Below are 16,291 nucleotides of genomic sequence, written 5' to 3' on the forward strand. Positions count from 1 at the left end.
CATGTCGTAATTATAGGAAAATGACCTCATCATTAAGAGAAAACGTACTACATGGGGAGAGGAATAAAGGTGCAAGAACTCTTCATAATGTGGCTGAGAAACGTGAGGTTTTTAAAGACATCCTCACATCAAAGTAATTCAGTCGTCAGTAGAATTTGTAGAATTTGTCTCCAGTCAGGACCCATTAGTTTTTCTTCGTGATAGCAAAACTAGGTATCAGTAAGCAAATGACAAGTCTGTAGCTCAGTCCAACAACAGTTACATACATGGAGAAATTATTTATACATAATATATATTGAAGTGAAGAGCTTTACTTAAAGAAGCAGAAGCAAGTGTGTGTTTGTGTGTCAGAGACAGAAATAAGAAGGAAAGAAAAGAAATAGAGGGATCCATGTAGGTAGTGCACCTCCATTTCTCCCTCAGTCCAGTCTCCAGTCCCTCCATCTTTTGTGATGTTTTTCTTCCCTGCTCCGGCTTCTCGAGCATCTCTCCTGTGCATCTCTCTTTACCCTGTCATCCTGTCACTACTCTGTCTCTCGCTGCTCCACAGCCAGCCGATCCATCGCGCACTCAAGGTTTGTTCCTGTGCTACAGTGTGTGTGCTCAGCTCCGAGCAAAAGTTTCAACTCTAAACTACAAAGGAGATGGCGAGGAGCGAAAACGACAGGTCTCAAGGAGAAAAATATACCTTTCTTAAGAAAGAAAAAAGAAAAAAAGGGGGGGGGGGGAAGCAAAGGCAGATACTGGAATCATATTCTCTAAAGCAAACGGTACACAAACACACACTGACACATATATAAATGCACATTCCTGAGGATTTTTTTTTCCTTTGGCAAAAGTTACATTCTTTATCTGCTCTTTTGGAGGCTTCCCAGCTGGGTTTACTTTGTCTCTCTTCCCTCTTTATTTACCCTCTTCTATTGAGACAATTTCTCAGGGGACTCCTCTCTGAACCCTCTGCTACTGTGACCAACACAACTGGAACACCAGACATTAATAACATGCCTAGGGACTGAGAAACAATAATGTACACGCACACACAAACACAACGCCAAGATGAATAGAGGGCATACAGGGCCAGCTCTCATTAGCAAGCAGGACTTCTCTGTGTCCAGCAGTAAAGCAGAGCATGTTTCAAGAAACATGACAGTGAATGATGTAGAAGGAAAAAAGATCAAATGTGCTTTTTTATTTAATTTGTGACAGTGTATCCTATAGGCAACTTTGCTCCATTATATTCTGTAGTCCAGTTTCATTGCCCATGAGACAGCCACAACATCAATAAACAAATGAGCCAGTTATATGCACTTTTAAACCCTAACGCACTGGAAACAGATTGTAAACCCTCAGTCACTAAGTGCTCTGCGCTGCAGCAGCTGACACGAATATACAAGATGAAGGTGAATTGATAGGTTTGTGTGATGGATCAATACGGTCAACACATCCAACGCCTGGGATTTATTTTCTCGCGGCATTGCATTGTCAGAACATCTATAATCATGGGCATAAACATGGCCTCATTGACTCAGATCGATCCGCCACATGTAACAGCGGAAGGCTGAGGGAGGAGAGTATTAATCCACAGCACAGCTGATTAACTTAGATTTACATTGTCTTTATTGATTGGAACCTATACTTAATTATTTTAGCCCCCAAACGTTGATAAATACTAATCCTGGAGATCAATTCAACAATAGCAGCTAGTCTCCACCAACTATTTAACTGTCGTTCAGAAATGTGAACACTGAAGAGTGACTCAAACCAGCTCTTTGGCATTGCAGTCACGCCTCTATTGGCTCAATAACCCCTGACTTTTTTTTTTTTAGCATGCTGATGTTTTTGCGTAAAGTTTCTCTGCACCTATCAACCGATTTTTCTTTGGTAATCTCATTTGTTTTCTTCATAGAAATAATTTCAGTCAAATTAGGCTTAGAATTTTTAACACTTATTACAGTAATATACAAAAAAATATTGAGCTTACAACCAAATGTAGCTTTTAAAATTTGATGATACAAAGTAACTAGATACAATGCATAAAGTACAAAAAAAAGTCATCATGAGACATCCTGTGGAAAATGCTTTGCAGTCTGTGACGCTCTGAGTTCTTTGACTCATGGTTATCAGCGGAGGCTTTGTGTCGTTTCCCTGGTGAGGCTCTCCCGTTCACTTCACACAGCCTTGGCTCTTGTTTGATATGGCGTCTCTGCCACTGATCTGCAGTCGAGGCATTGGGATCAGCTGATTGACTCACCCAACTGACCGTGCTTCACTTCTTCAACATTAAAAGCTCTTTGTTTGCATTGGGTTTACAGGTAAGACAGTAAGGTGATCGACGAAATGTTGTAAAATAAGTTTTGGGTTTTCGACTTACCTACTGTCCTAGTGAAGTTTTTCTCATCCTCTCTCTCTCTTTCTCCTTCACACACACACACACACACACACACACACACACACACACACACACACACAACCCCGTTCAGCTATCTTAGTGAGGACCTTCATTGACATAATGGTTTCCCTAGCCCCTTACCCTAACCATTAAAAATGAATGCCTAACCCTAACCCTAACCATAACCTAATTGTAACCCTGACACTAAAACCACATTTTGAGCCACAAAGATAGCTAGACAGGAACACACACACACAAAGCTGTTTCCTTCATAGACATTACCTGCTCCAAGGGCACAATTTTAAGCAATTTAACGCCTTTCTCTACTGCCAACAGACTGGATGTTGTGCTTCATTTGAAACACTCCCCTCATCCCTTGAAATGTTTGCTGGGATGTGGTTTCACCTTACCTGCTCAGTGTAGTGATTTCTTCCATTTCCACTGGCTTTGTCCGACCTCTCATGGAAAAGATTATCCTTAATCGTGCTGTTTACAATAAACACAACTCAGGCTTCAAACTACTGTTTACATTCAAAACCTCAGAAAAAGGCAGCGTCTGAAATGTCTCTCACATAAACATATTTTGTCTGTGAAATATGTAATCAGTTTTTATATGTCTGTGTATGTTAGGTGGGCATGACATTTTATTATGTATACCTTGCTAGTACTTGGTTGAACACTGGTTTGCCCTCAGAACTGCCGTAATTTCTTGGTGGCAAAGATTCAAAAAGGTGGTGGAAGCTTTCCTCTGAGATTTTGGTCCATATTGAAATGACAGCATCATGCAGTTGCTGCAGATTTCTCATCTTCAGCTCTGTGATGTGAATTTCCTGTTCCACCACATCCCAGAGGTGCTGTATTGGATTGGTGACGACTTGGTGGATGCCATTTAAATACAGTGGACTGACCGTCATGTTCAGCAAATCGGTTTGATTTTAGTTTTGTTTTTTTGGTGAGTGTATGAATTGCAGTCTCAGCTTCCTGTTCTAAGCTGACACGAGTGGCACCCAGTGTGGTATAGATGCCTTGACCATGCTGGCATGGCTTTCCTTAATGAACTGAGTAGGTGCCGTGGGATTCACTTGCATTAGACTAACAAGCAGATGAATAGATGCACCCAGTGAAATTGCCAGTGTATATATACCAATAGTAATAGTTTATCCCTAGGAAGCAAGAGGTAACTGAATGGCTTGATGAAAATAAAACCAAAGAATTTATTATGGCTTTGCAGTCTCCAGATCTCAAATGGAACACATATGGGAAATTGTTTTTCCTGGTGTATTAAGACAACACAGCCATCATGAAAACATCAAATGTGCAAATATCTTTTGGTAGAGCCACAGACATCCCACCTACAGCAGAAGCATCACTGCAACCTTTCTCCAACCCAGCTCTTCCTTACAGCTGTGTCTGACTTAATGTCATATCTGTTGTCATGAATGCCTGCTCTGTTCTCTTCAAAGACAGTATAAAATATGGACGTAACCACAAAAAATCCATTGAATTGAATCCTGCAATAGGCCAAGGCTGCTGGGGGCTTCCCATAATGCACTGAGCATTTCTTTTTCATTCACCTTTTGTCACTCTCTCTGTTTATATACCACTCTGCATTTCACATTATGCCTTTTGTACCATCTTCCTCCCCTCACCCCCAGACGGTCACAGCAGATGACTGCCCCTCTCTGACCCTGGTTTTGCTGGAGGTTTCATCCTGTTAAAAAGTAGTTTTTCCTTCCCACTGTCACCAAATGTTTTCTCACAGTGGGTTGTCTGATTGTTGGGGCTTTCTCTGTATTATTGTAGGGTCTTTACCGTACATTACAATGTGCCTTCAGGCGGCCGTTGTTGTGATTTGGCGCTATATAAATGAAGCTAAATTGAATTGAATCTTGCTGCTGCTCACCTCACCTTAGCTATTGTGAGCTCACTATATGGATTTCAGTAAAAACAATGAACAAAACAAGTTAAAAAATAGTTAATTCTTTAGTAAAAAATACATTTATAAATTCCGCAGCATGATCTTAATTTCCATCTATGACAATAACAACCAACTGTACAGTAGGCATTTACAATGAAACACATTCTGGGAAGGCAAATACATCAAAATGAGGAAAAACATATGGCAATTTGAAGGAGAAACAGCAAAACCAATAAAAAATAAAGATTTTAAATGAACACAGATTCTGGAAAAAACCCAAAACAGATCTGACTGTTTAACAGAAACAGAACATCAGAGTTTCAACACCCCAACAGGAGAACTTTGCTTTGGGTTCACCAAAACACCACAAGGTTAACTTCAGTCCTTCTAATACAACTACAGCAGCTCGGTATGAAGACAAACAACACGTGAACAGACTAAGGAGGCAGCACTCACATGCAGCTGTCCTTATGCACTGCTTTCACGGTCAGCTTCACCGCGTGACTTTAAAGGGAAAATGGCAAAACTGGCCCCGAATCAGTGCTTAAGGACACAACTTTATCTCACTTTGGGTCAGAAAAACAGTCAACAAACATTTTACACTGAAAAACAGCTTTTCTTTTGATTTTTCTTATTCAATTAGCAGGATAGATTATAACAGATAAAATCTCTGCTTTTGCTACTGGATGGTACTGACGGACAGGCTGGGAGGTTAGAGGATTGACAGCAGCCCTATTGCACATGGGAGAAAGCTTTTACTGGAAGTTTCTACAATCAGTCCTGTACATCCTTTAAAAAATATATTTCAAAACTTATTTCAAAGCCTCTTAATTTTTCCGGTTGTTATGACTCTGTATTAGCTTTTTTATTCTTTTCTTTTTTTTTCAGTCGCATCCTTGGAGATTTGTAGACATATTGAGGAGCTCTGGTTTGGACCAAAGCCAGAGCATATGTGCCATCTCACACATGAACACACATATTATGTGTTTTACATGTAATATAATGTAATTCAGAAAGAAAAATAGATAATTTGGCAAAGACAGTTCAAAGAGGAGCACCACAGAGATCATGGGAGCTAACTAAAAACTATGTAAAGCACTGCTTTCCAGTATTGGTTACTTTTGTAACCAATACTTTTGCGTGGTTGGCCACACAAAAGTATTCAGTCTACCTTACTGTAGATTTTCCTTCCTTTCACTGGCGTCGTCCCCACATACTAAGAATAAATATCAGGAGGAGCCCAACTGTTCCCTGTTAACTGGCTCTGCTGCAGTGACAATACAGTCAAAAAAAAAAGAAAAAAAAAAAAAGAGTACCATCTCATCGAGCAGTCAGTTCACCCAGACCAGACGCGTCCTCTCAGTATTAAATTATTACCCCTAAAGCTGCTGACCAAAATATCACAGTTGTGGTCTTAAGTGATGATTATGGGATGGGATCTGTGCCTTGGGGTAAATTTCACTACACCGCTGATATTAGCTGCCGGTGTATTCTGGGTGCACGGAGAAAACCGCACACTGGCAGGACTTTTCGGTTGATGCGCAGGATTCTGTGTAGGCAAAGTGCTTAGAGGGAAGAAATAAGGAAAGACTAAACCTGCAGTGAAGAAAGTTTCCACTGGATGGGTATTTTTTTTAGCCACATGTGGCAATAGAAACAGAAGAGAATGAAATATTTTTAAAAAGATGGTGTCACAAGTAATGGAAATAACAGTCTTCTCTCATCTCTGAGGACTATGTTCAAGATATATTAAACAATATCATACACACATGCATGCCTCCTCATAAAGAGCATATTGTATATACCCTTGAATATAGGTGTACAAGTGTACAAACTTCTTCTGCCGTCTTATATTTCCATGAATTATCTTGATTCGATGCTTATCTCCATATTTTCACTTTCCTTCAATGGGCAGAATAATCTCCTGTACAATACAGAGTTGTCAGCCAATTAAATGGCTTATTTTATTGTGCTTGGATGTTTCAGAGGTACTGTGTGAGCTTTAAAAATGGTCTTCACAAATTATTTTCTAAGCGATGCAGTAGCTGCTAATACAGGAGGTTTAGCTTTAAAGAACTGTACGCACACGGTACAGTTCTTAGGTTCAGTGCTGATATTGTACACCATGTGAGCTCTCCAGTAAACTGTGCATTGCTTTGACACAACACAAAGCCTTTTTGTGTTTTTGAAAGTGCTCCTATGTATATTGCGCTAGCCATCTCATTTTGGCCTCTTTACATTTCCTTTCAAACCATTTCTTTTTCTATGCAAGTAGCTCACAAGATGACGTCTGAGTGTGGCAGCACCCAGAATCTGTGAGACATTTCAGGCTAACCCGCTGGTCCTGAAAATAGAAGTACAGTCATTTCTTGCCCTTGGGTGGGCACACCAAAGTAAAAATATGACCCTACACATCCATGTTAAGTACAAACACAGCCATAATGAAGTTTGGTATTTTGTGCTTGATTTCTCCGTTCTCTAATACAGTCTTGATTGGAAGTGTGACTGAACCAACAGACAAAAAAGGTCAGGAGATGATTCATCTCTGATGATGTTTTACTGCGGATGAAGTTCCAATCAGAGCTCAGCAGCTTGAGATTTCTGTCACCGTCTGCAAACAGAAAGAAGCTTTAGAGGTGGGGAAAAATGATGAATGATGAAATGTTAAGTGCTAATCGTCTTGCACAAGACTTCAACTTTTTGGGGGATTTTAAGTGAGATAAACACTACTACTGTGCTGGCATTAAGGACAAGAGTTACAAGCAGGCGGGAGATTCATCTAAATAATGCAACAAAAAGAGTTATTGCCAGTTGGCTCCCACTTCTTTCACAAAACCCCCCCAAAATACTACACATTTGAAGCAAATGTAGACAAATATAGAGCACCATTTGAAATCATGTCAGTTTGTCTCGTCCTATCTATGATGTGTTTAAATCAGCATAAAAAAAATTATAAATCAATGTTTGAACAGCGAGCATCAGTATATCAGTCTGATTGATCTCAAAAAGCACTTCAGTGCCTGTTGCGCACAGCTCCTTTATCAGGCATGAAATGCTTCCCTGCTGAGGGAAACGGCGCACACATGTTGATAAACCTGCGGGACGTGCAAATGTCCGCCACAATTATCTTTATCAAATCGCATTCAAATGGTGAACGGACTGCTACAAAATAGCTCCCTCTGCTGTTTTGAAGTCATGTTATTCCCGCTCAACTCGTGCGTCGTTATTTTTTGTTAAGGGCTTACACCCCCTCGCCCTCCCCCCTTCCAACACCTCCTAAATCTAGAAGCCACATATGAGCCTCTATCTCATTAACGGCACATCAGCATTGCATCACAATACTGCCTGCTTACATTTTCCATATATATACTAAATAAATCTGCAGTAACAATCTCAGCAGCTCCACTACGAAGCAGATTTTAATTATACGTTTTACATAGAGATATGAAAAATAGCATTATGTCAGCATGAAGTTCCTATTAAAATTCTAGTAGCAATCTCTAGAAACTATTAAATGAGCATCAATGTCAAATTGAATGAAGGGAACTTTTTCCCCCTCCAGTGTAGACTGAAGGATCTGGCTCCTAGATAGGGTCAAGGCAGATGAATAGTAATTGCTGGGCATTCTGCATTCTGGGAAGTCACAATCATTGCAAAATCGTAGGAAACACTACCTTTGCCTTGTTGTAAATCCATAGTTATCCAGCATGTGAGTGCTGGCCACCTCCAGGTTCCAGTCACACATCTCCAGCAGCTTTAGACACTCTGATCTGCTCCTCAGGCCCAAACAGAACAACTGTTCTACCTGTAGAGAGGCAGGTCACAAGACATTGTCCAAGTGACCAAAGCGTTATCAAGAGGGAAAAAGATGGGACTGTTAAAGAGAGTTCAAGGGGGAGAACTACAGGCTTTCATCTTTTTTACTGAATGGAGTGCCAGTGAGTGTAAAATTATTTCTGTCTTCGTACAAGCTCAGCTTGTTCAAACACATTCCTGTAGCTTAGCAGAATCTGAACCACGTGGATGAGTTTTTTCTGTGTCTCACAGACGTTCCCACCACCATCAAGGAACACTCAAGTGTTCCCTTGTGCCTACTGAAGTCCTAACAAATTGTCCATCCTGCCACGTTGGGCAAAACCACAGCCAGTTAAGACGGTGTTAAAAACCGCCCTAAACATATCAGAGTGTCTACATGCTTTTTCATTTGTAGCTGCTCGCTCCAACTTTTCCTCAAGGATGAATAAAGTTCTCTTATCACATCTCGATATGAGCCTATAAGGTAAAAATTGCATTCAGGAAGTGTAAATGACTGTACCCATTTGCAGATATACCCTGTTATTACACAAACGACTGACCTGAGACTCGATGAACCAGATCTGGTAAGCACTGAAGTGTTTACCACTGAGGTAACGGATTTTCATGCAATCTTTGTTTTGATGGCCTGAGCCATAAAATGTTTTGTTCCTTTTATTTGTACAGTTTTATTTTATAAAGGTGTTTCTGCCAGTTGTGTGTATGCAGTACTTTAAGACTATGGAACCTGACCTTAAAAACAAACTACATCCCTTTTGCTATTGAGCTTTTTAACATTTCAAACTAAAATGAATTAGTTTGAAACTTTATACAGACTTTTTTTCATCTTATGACAAAGTAAAGATTTAAATAAACACCATTAAAAATAAACACCGAACATAATTTTCCAGCTAGGGTTTGTATCCATACTTATTACTGATGATCCATACATGCAGTTATTACACTTTACATGCATATAGTCATGTGCAAATTGGAAATAACGCCTTTCAAAAATAACATTTCAATATGCAACAACACTAGAAAAGGGGAATAAACAAAAGTCAGTAAAAGTATCTCAAAAAACTAAAAATGACTGAAGCCTAAAGGAGCATTTTTCCTTCTCACTTTTTACCATTTTCAGGCCTCCATACAACACTACTATGAGTTAACCAGTAACATATAATTTCTGAAACAACTCAACAGTCATAGTGTGCCAACTATGGCAGGAAATGCACTAGCTTTCAGTAAATGCACAAACCTTTAGATAATGCACAGCTTGCTGGACATTCCAGTTGTGGTTCTGGAGGGCGGCCTGGCACTCCTCCATCGTCACACCGTGAACCGCCTCCTGCACCTGAGACACACAACAGCACTGAAGTTTAAACCCCTGATTCCTCATTTCTTCTTTTTTGGGGGTCACAGTAATTTTTTGGTATCTTTTTCTTATGATGAAATCATCTAAGATTAAAGCTCCATGTACATCCTTTAGGTGGACAGTGGATTTACTGCTAAACATGATAAGAATCCCAGCTGGATTTAAGCATCGCTGCACAGATCAAGTTTTAAACGTTCACATCTCTTTTTCTGCCTGTTACCTTATCAAAAACCACCTTAAGCCTGCTCAGATTTCAAGAAGATAAGTCTGACACGGTGTTCCTGTGTGTACCGAGACTGTGGCAGCATAATCACCAATTTTTTTTTGTCAGTACTTCTCTTCGCATGAACTTGATTGAAACCCATGTTAACGATTTCATGTTACCAACCACTGCAGTTTTACTCAGATATTACGGCTAGTAAACTCATAAGGCGCTATATACATTATATTATTATAATACTCTGTCTTGCACTGAACTCCTCTGCAATGCAGCCGAGATATCTCACATTCTTACTGCACTACTTTTTGCAGCTGTATCAACTACAAAATGCCAAGTGCCTGAGAGCCTTCAGAGTTCACAGCGTTTCTGACTCCAGCCAAACTCGAACAGCGCTAGAATCAATTGACCAACCTAAAGAAACAAATGAAACTTTGAAGTTTCTTCTTTGAAATCCGAGTCTCACCAAATATTTATATGGCCTTTGTCTCATAAGGAATGCTAGGGTATTTTTAATAAGTTATGAGAAAATTTTTGAGAATGCAAAAGAAAAAGCTAAAACATGTATTCTAACAATTTTTCTACTAAAAGGCATATAAAACATTCAATTTCCAATTTAATTAGTTAAATTTGATGCATAACACATTAACAAAGATTGCCTCCAGTTGTAAAATTACATCGTTTCTTAATTTGGTAGTCACGATGATTTGAAGGTGAAATAGAAAGTTGATCTTTTCAGAATCGTGTCATTAAAAGCTGCTGTATCACCTTTAATTCCTCACTCTTGTTGTCAGTGCAACAGGAAAGGAAACACACCGCCATACACCCACCATGCTCTTCCTTACAGACAGCATTTACACAGTGAATATGGAGCTCCAGAAAACAGCATTACAACCATTCATGAAATATGCACTGCAGAGTATTTAAAGCCTGCTTCTTAGACCGATGCTAATAAATTACCCTGAACAATGGGCTCATATTTTAGTTCTTTGATGTGTGATAAGGGCTTCAGGATAAGGAACCGATGCTTTTATTGCCTTAACACCAGTGATACTGAACTACAAACAGATGAATATCTGCTTAATACTTCTTACCAAATGACAAAAAGTACGGCAGCATTAAGAAGAACAAGGACAAGTATATATAGCAAGCAGCACATCTTCCTGCAGGGGTTTAATATCCATCATGGCCAACCTCTGCACTTTCAATACAGACGTAAATAATTAATAACTTTCAGTGTTTTAAGTACTTTGCAGTTCAAATAACATTTTCTTAGAGGCACTTCATCCATCTTAGACCTTACCATCTTGACCCTATCAGCTGAGTTCCCTCCTCCGTCTGTCCTGGTACAGAAAGCAGTGACTGCTGGTGCTGTCAGCCCGTCTGAAGAGACGCGAGGAAGACTAACTGAACTCTTCATCCCTGACCGTGGCCAACCCAGATTGCTGTTATTATTGGAGGAGAAATTGGCTTTCAGGTCACCACCTGGCTGGACCAGCCCCTGCAACTGGGTGTGCCCCTGCAGTGTGTGACTGCCGACCACCATCGGTCTGACTGTGGCTGTGTTGGCTTGCCGTACATGCTTTTCTTCCACATCGTTGGCAGGAAGGCTCTCAGCCTCCCTGAAGAAGCGATCGAATCGATCGAGATACGGTGGCCTCTCTGGCAGAAGGTAATAGTGGGTGTTACTGACTTTACGCCCATCACGGACGATGGGCAGGATACAGGGGCCCTTGCTAGCAGCGTCCTTCCCCTGCACCTGGGCCTGGATCACTTTGGGTGCAGCATATTTGGGGTCCGAAGCAAAGCTGTGTGTAGTAGGCATGAGTTTACCCGGAGAGGTAGAGAGGTAGGAGCTGTAGGTGTGTGTGGGTGGGCAGGTTGTAATGGCAGCCTGCATTGTGTTGGGGCTGACAGAGTAGAGCCTCTGCTGGGGGGAACCCACTACCAGACCCATTGGGCTTGGAGTTCTTGATCCAGGCTGTGACAAAGGGTCTCTGGGAGGGATCTGAGGTGGTCGTTCCTGTCCTGCGCCTGAAACGTTTTCCATGGTTTCAGTCGGGACTGGAGAAAGGGAGAGGTCCCTTGACCAGCGGCCAGAGGTGTAGTCACCCTTCTTTATGGGGCGAGGGGGGATGGGAACTCGTGGAGGGATCTGGGGTCGATCCTCGTTACAGGAGAGGACACTCTGCTGTTGTCCCTCATGGGTTTGGGGACTTTGAGGAGTCTGGGGACACAAGACTGAGCTCTGCAATGGTGAGCACGAACGAGGAGCACTTGCTGCCGGTACATTGAGCCTCCTCATGCACTCTTGTTGAAGTTCTTGAAAGAGCTCTGCAGACTGTGAAAAAGAGGTGGACAGGCCCTGGCTGTGCTTGCTGGGGAGAAACAGGTTGTCTTCCAGACCTGGTCTGTCTGAACCTCTGGAGACTAGAGCCTCATCATTGACCTTCTGCCCAGAGGACAGAGTTTCTTCTGGATTGCGGCCATCACTATGCTCTGCCTCATTCCGCTGCTCCGAGCTGTTGATGGAGCTCACCTTTCGGAGAAAGAAACAAACTCACTGTAATATTACTTCAGGCAACAGAAAGACACTAAATAATTCCACTTTTATAAAATTTTGACATAGTGTTAAATGTATTCTGTAGCCCTACCTCCATATCATCCTCATCTTGCGCTACATCGTCATAAGCTGGGGGTGGGGGTAATGGCCGTGCATCCCAGTCCACTACTGGCGTAGGGTGAAGGGGGCGGGGCAATGATTTGGATGGGCTTTGAGGTGGAGTCCTGTCCAGGAGATTTTCTGCTTCCAAAGCCAACTTGGCCAATAGAGGAATCGGAATTTCAACCACGGGAGAGGGGGAGGGTGTGGATATTGGGTACTCTTCCCCAAAGTCAATGAGGGACACGTCACTGTTAGTGTTCTGGCCTGAGCCTAAAGTCCTGCCACCTCCCTGTTTGGAAGCAGAGACCCACACGGCCGGTTTAAGTTTGAGGCCTTTGACAGAACCCGTTTTCCGAAGTGATAATCTCTTTAGTCCCGCAGAGGTCAGATCCTCCTCTTCATTTACTGGGTCATAGGAAGGTTCTGGAGATGAAAACACAGCATATTCTTGATGCAGTTTAGAGATCATTAAGATCACTTAATACCACTAAATCAAGACACACAGCTCCAAAAAAACTTGCCAGGTGTGACTGGAGAATACAATACACAGCAAGGACACTGCACACCTTTTAGAGGGACAAAGGTGTAGAAAAGAACAGAAGGGGGGGGGGGGGGGGTCCACTGCACAGACAGGCAAGGAAAAGATGAAAAACTCTGAGATGTACCTTTGAGGAGTGGAGCTAGGAGGGAACAGAGAGGGCAGGAGCAATGGGTGAAGAGCTGCTGAGAGAAACCAGACTTACTCTTGATTAACACTGCTGGTTGAGGAGGGCGGGGAGGAGGCTCCTCTGGGGAAAAATAATAACAGATGCCACCAGCGCAAAGGAGAAACAAAGAGGGGAAGAAATGACAGCAGTAAAAGATATTAAGATAAGAATAAAAACAGCAAGCGCTATTACATCTGAAAGCTTTGTTAGGAGAAAAGCAAAGCGAGCTCTTCAGTGTCTTTTTGCACAGCAGCAGCAGATCTTAAAACTGCAACCAGCAATGCATGATGGAAGAAGAAGAAGAAAGAAGCACTCTTTAAAAATTAGGAATATGATCATCTGCTCAGTCTGTCACTGAACTGAAGAGGTATTGAGGCAAACTTTTTGGTAACAGTTATACATTTCTATAAAGAGCTCTTTCACTCACTTTTAGCTCGTCCTGCTAGCTGTGTGGGCTGTGCAGCACTGAGGTCCAAGCCCAGAACGTCAGGAGGATCCATGGGATTCCCGAGGTACAAACTGTCGGCAAGAATGAGACATGTTAATGCAGGAAACATCAGTGGACTGCATATAACTAACCCACAGCAGGTGCCGTACAATCACGTTGCAAAAGCAGCTTAAGCAGCCCGCTAGTGCCATCTATTGGTGAGTGCTTACTATCACTACAGCCCAACCGAAAGACCATTTAAAACATTTCTAGATGCATGATATGAATGCCATTTCACGTTCATTAAATAATCAAACTCAGCTTGAAAAGGTAAAAAACAAAAGCTGTCCCTTACTCATCGATCCTGTCAGGGAAGCCCCAGCAGCGATGGGGGTTGGTGTCTCCATGTCCTGTGTGGATGAAGCTGTTCTTGAGTGGACGACTGATGTCGTGTGCAGACAACCCTGCTACAGAAGTCACCACATTCCTGGGGAACTGCCCGACCTTAAGGGTGCGCTTATTTTGACCTCGCCACCAATAATTCTCTGCCCTGAAACGTATTAGGGCAGATAATTATATTGGGTATGAAAGTAGACTGCCACTTTTTGACATTAAGAGTCAAGGATGTGTTTTTTTCCAGCCCATACCATCCTTGCATTAGCTACGGGCCCATCTGTTGGAGGTGAATGTGGGGGTTGCAGCTGGTACCAGCTGACACTGAGTGGCAGATGGGGTAAAACCTTGAATTCACGCTCACATTCACATCCGCGAGCAATGTAGACTTGCTGATAAACAAACACGTCTTTGGACTGTGGGAGGACTCTGAAGTGCAGCCTTGCACACTTCTCTGCACTGCACTGTGTTTGCATTCAAGACAATATTTATCAGTAGTGGGGGTTGGTATGTTGCAGAGGCGAGTTTAGACCCATTTTGGGGGTGCTCAGTCATACCCGAATTTAATCAGAGCACCCCTAAAAATATTAATAGTACTAATAATAGCGTATTTTGTATTATTTTCTGGAAATATCTTCAAATTTCTATCTGTCTATTTATAACAGTACAGGATAGAATAAAAACAGTAGTCTGCTGGTATATCAGGAGCTGCCAACCAAGGAGCTGCTGTACTTTATTATTTTACTTTGGTAAATATTTCTTTTCCTATTCTAGTCAAATTGGGCTCCAGTGTTAGTTTACAGTACAGCATGAGATCCAGGTGACAGCAAGTCAAAAGAAGATTACCTGCCTATGTCCAGCAGCAGCCTGTATTCAGTTTGAATATTGCTATAAACTGATATGGATCATGTAGATCAGTTTGTCTTTTATTCACTGTAACATTTAACTTTTGGGTGACGGCACAAAGACTGAGAGAGGATAGAGAGGGAGAGAGCAGGACGAAGACAGGAAAGAGAGCAAAGAGAAACAGGTAAGAGTGGACATGTAGTCAAATTCACCAGAAATGATAACGCTGTAGCTTCAATTTACCCGCATTCATTAATGATGAGTTCACATATCTAAGCAGTGTGTTTTCCTGTTGTCTGTGCCTGATGTAATAATTATTATAAGATTATATTTTTGTTATTTTCTAGTTTCTAGTCGAGTGAGGAGGCTGGCGAGAGAAAAGACAGAGATTGTAGAAGAAACGCAAGAATGAGGGAGCAATATCAAATGCTATTTTTCACAAATTAGTTTTTCATGTATTTCATTGATGCTCACTTTGCTTTTCAGTAGCATTTAAACATGCCAGTGGACATTCTAAAGAGAGCATATTGATATATGATGCTGCGTGCTGAGTCTGCTTAATAAATGAGGGTTTGCATTCAATCAGAAACTTTGATTTTTCAGTGTCTGTACTGAGTGAGTGCTTGATGAGCTGGTGGACTGCCTCTATGTTGTTAAGAGGCTGAAATCTTTTCTGCTTTGCCACAAATGGTTCTTTAACGACTGAGCCTTTGTATCGAGGTTGATAACTAAAGGCTCCACCCTAAAACGTGTGGAAAAGATTGAAAACTCTGATTGTTCACTCTGAATTATTGTCACACATAACAACAGGTCCCCCAACTAATTAGGTTGCTTTTGAAGATCCCATTGTAACGTTTATCCAATTGAACTGAGGTCTGCAAATGTAAAAGGGTTGATTAAATTTGCAAACAGCATATTCCGTCGTTATTAATTACAAAGCAATCCATTATGATTGGGAGCTGAGCCCCCCTACAAGTCTGAACCTAGAATCGCCCCTGATGTGTCTGTTTAATTATTATTTTAAGACCTTTATCACCCACCTCCCCTCTATGATGGTGATAATGTCATCGACCTGGATCTGGAGTTTGTCAGGCTCATCAAAGTCCTGGAGAGCACACATGTCTGTAGGCATAGACTGAAAAAAGAGACAAAGACAGAAAAAATATAACAGATTTAATAAGCAGCCTGTTCACGTTTTTCTTTGAAATGGCACCACCAGGTGGAGCTAATGGTAAATTTATATAATAACAACATGATGTCAGCAGAGAAGTTAAATGAATGTAGAAAACATGCATGTTTAAATCCTAGAGCAATGGTTAAATGACTGCTAACGCCACCTCGAGCAGGAACTCGCGTAGAGCAACAAAAGTTGGTCTGTCATCAGGTTTCTGAGCCCAGCACTGCAGCATGACGTTATAGATATCCTGTGGACAATCCTCTGGCTTAGGGAGGCGCTCACCCTCTTTATCAATCTTATGGAGAATCTAAAGACAAAAGAGTACAGCTACGGTATATAAATCACTGTATATATGAGCAAATTTATGTATTTTGGCTTCAGAATT

General features: G+C 41.5%; 1 protein-coding gene across 7 annotated transcripts in view; it reads right to left on the reverse strand.

Annotated features, from left to right (window-relative positions):
• Positions 1-4,348: 4,348 nt before the first annotated feature.
• Positions 4,349-16,291, reverse strand: part of tnk2b (tyrosine kinase, non-receptor, 2b) — a 63,060-nt gene continuing 51,117 nt past the window's right edge. For 5 of the 7 annotated variants that reach the window (XM_063461490.1, XM_063461486.1, XM_063461484.1 and 2 more), the window contains 10 exons: positions 16,067-16,213; positions 15,770-15,864; positions 13,846-14,040; positions 13,491-13,582; positions 13,100-13,144; positions 12,346-12,779; positions 10,995-12,230; positions 9,358-9,453; positions 7,982-8,112; positions 4,349-6,918 (listed from right to left, as the gene is read on the reverse strand). In XM_063461490.1, coding sequence (XP_063317560.1) covers positions 6,912-6,918; positions 7,982-8,112; positions 9,358-9,453; positions 10,995-12,230; positions 12,346-12,779; positions 13,100-13,144; positions 13,491-13,582; positions 13,846-14,040; positions 15,770-15,864; positions 16,067-16,213 — 2,478 coding nt within the window. In that variant the 3' untranslated portion in view covers positions 4,349-6,911. The remainder of the gene's footprint in view (positions 6,919-7,981; positions 8,113-9,357; positions 9,454-10,994; positions 12,231-12,345; positions 12,780-13,099; positions 13,145-13,490; positions 13,583-13,845; positions 14,041-15,769; positions 15,865-16,066; positions 16,214-16,291) is intronic. The other 2 variants (XM_063461488.1, XM_063461489.1) reach the window with 1 other exon arrangement.

The sequence above is a fragment of the Pelmatolapia mariae genome, linkage group LG18 (genome assembly GCF_036321145.2).
Source record: "Pelmatolapia mariae isolate MD_Pm_ZW linkage group LG18, Pm_UMD_F_2, whole genome shotgun sequence".
Taxonomy (NCBI): Eukaryota; Metazoa; Chordata; class Actinopteri; order Cichliformes; family Cichlidae; genus Pelmatolapia; species Pelmatolapia mariae.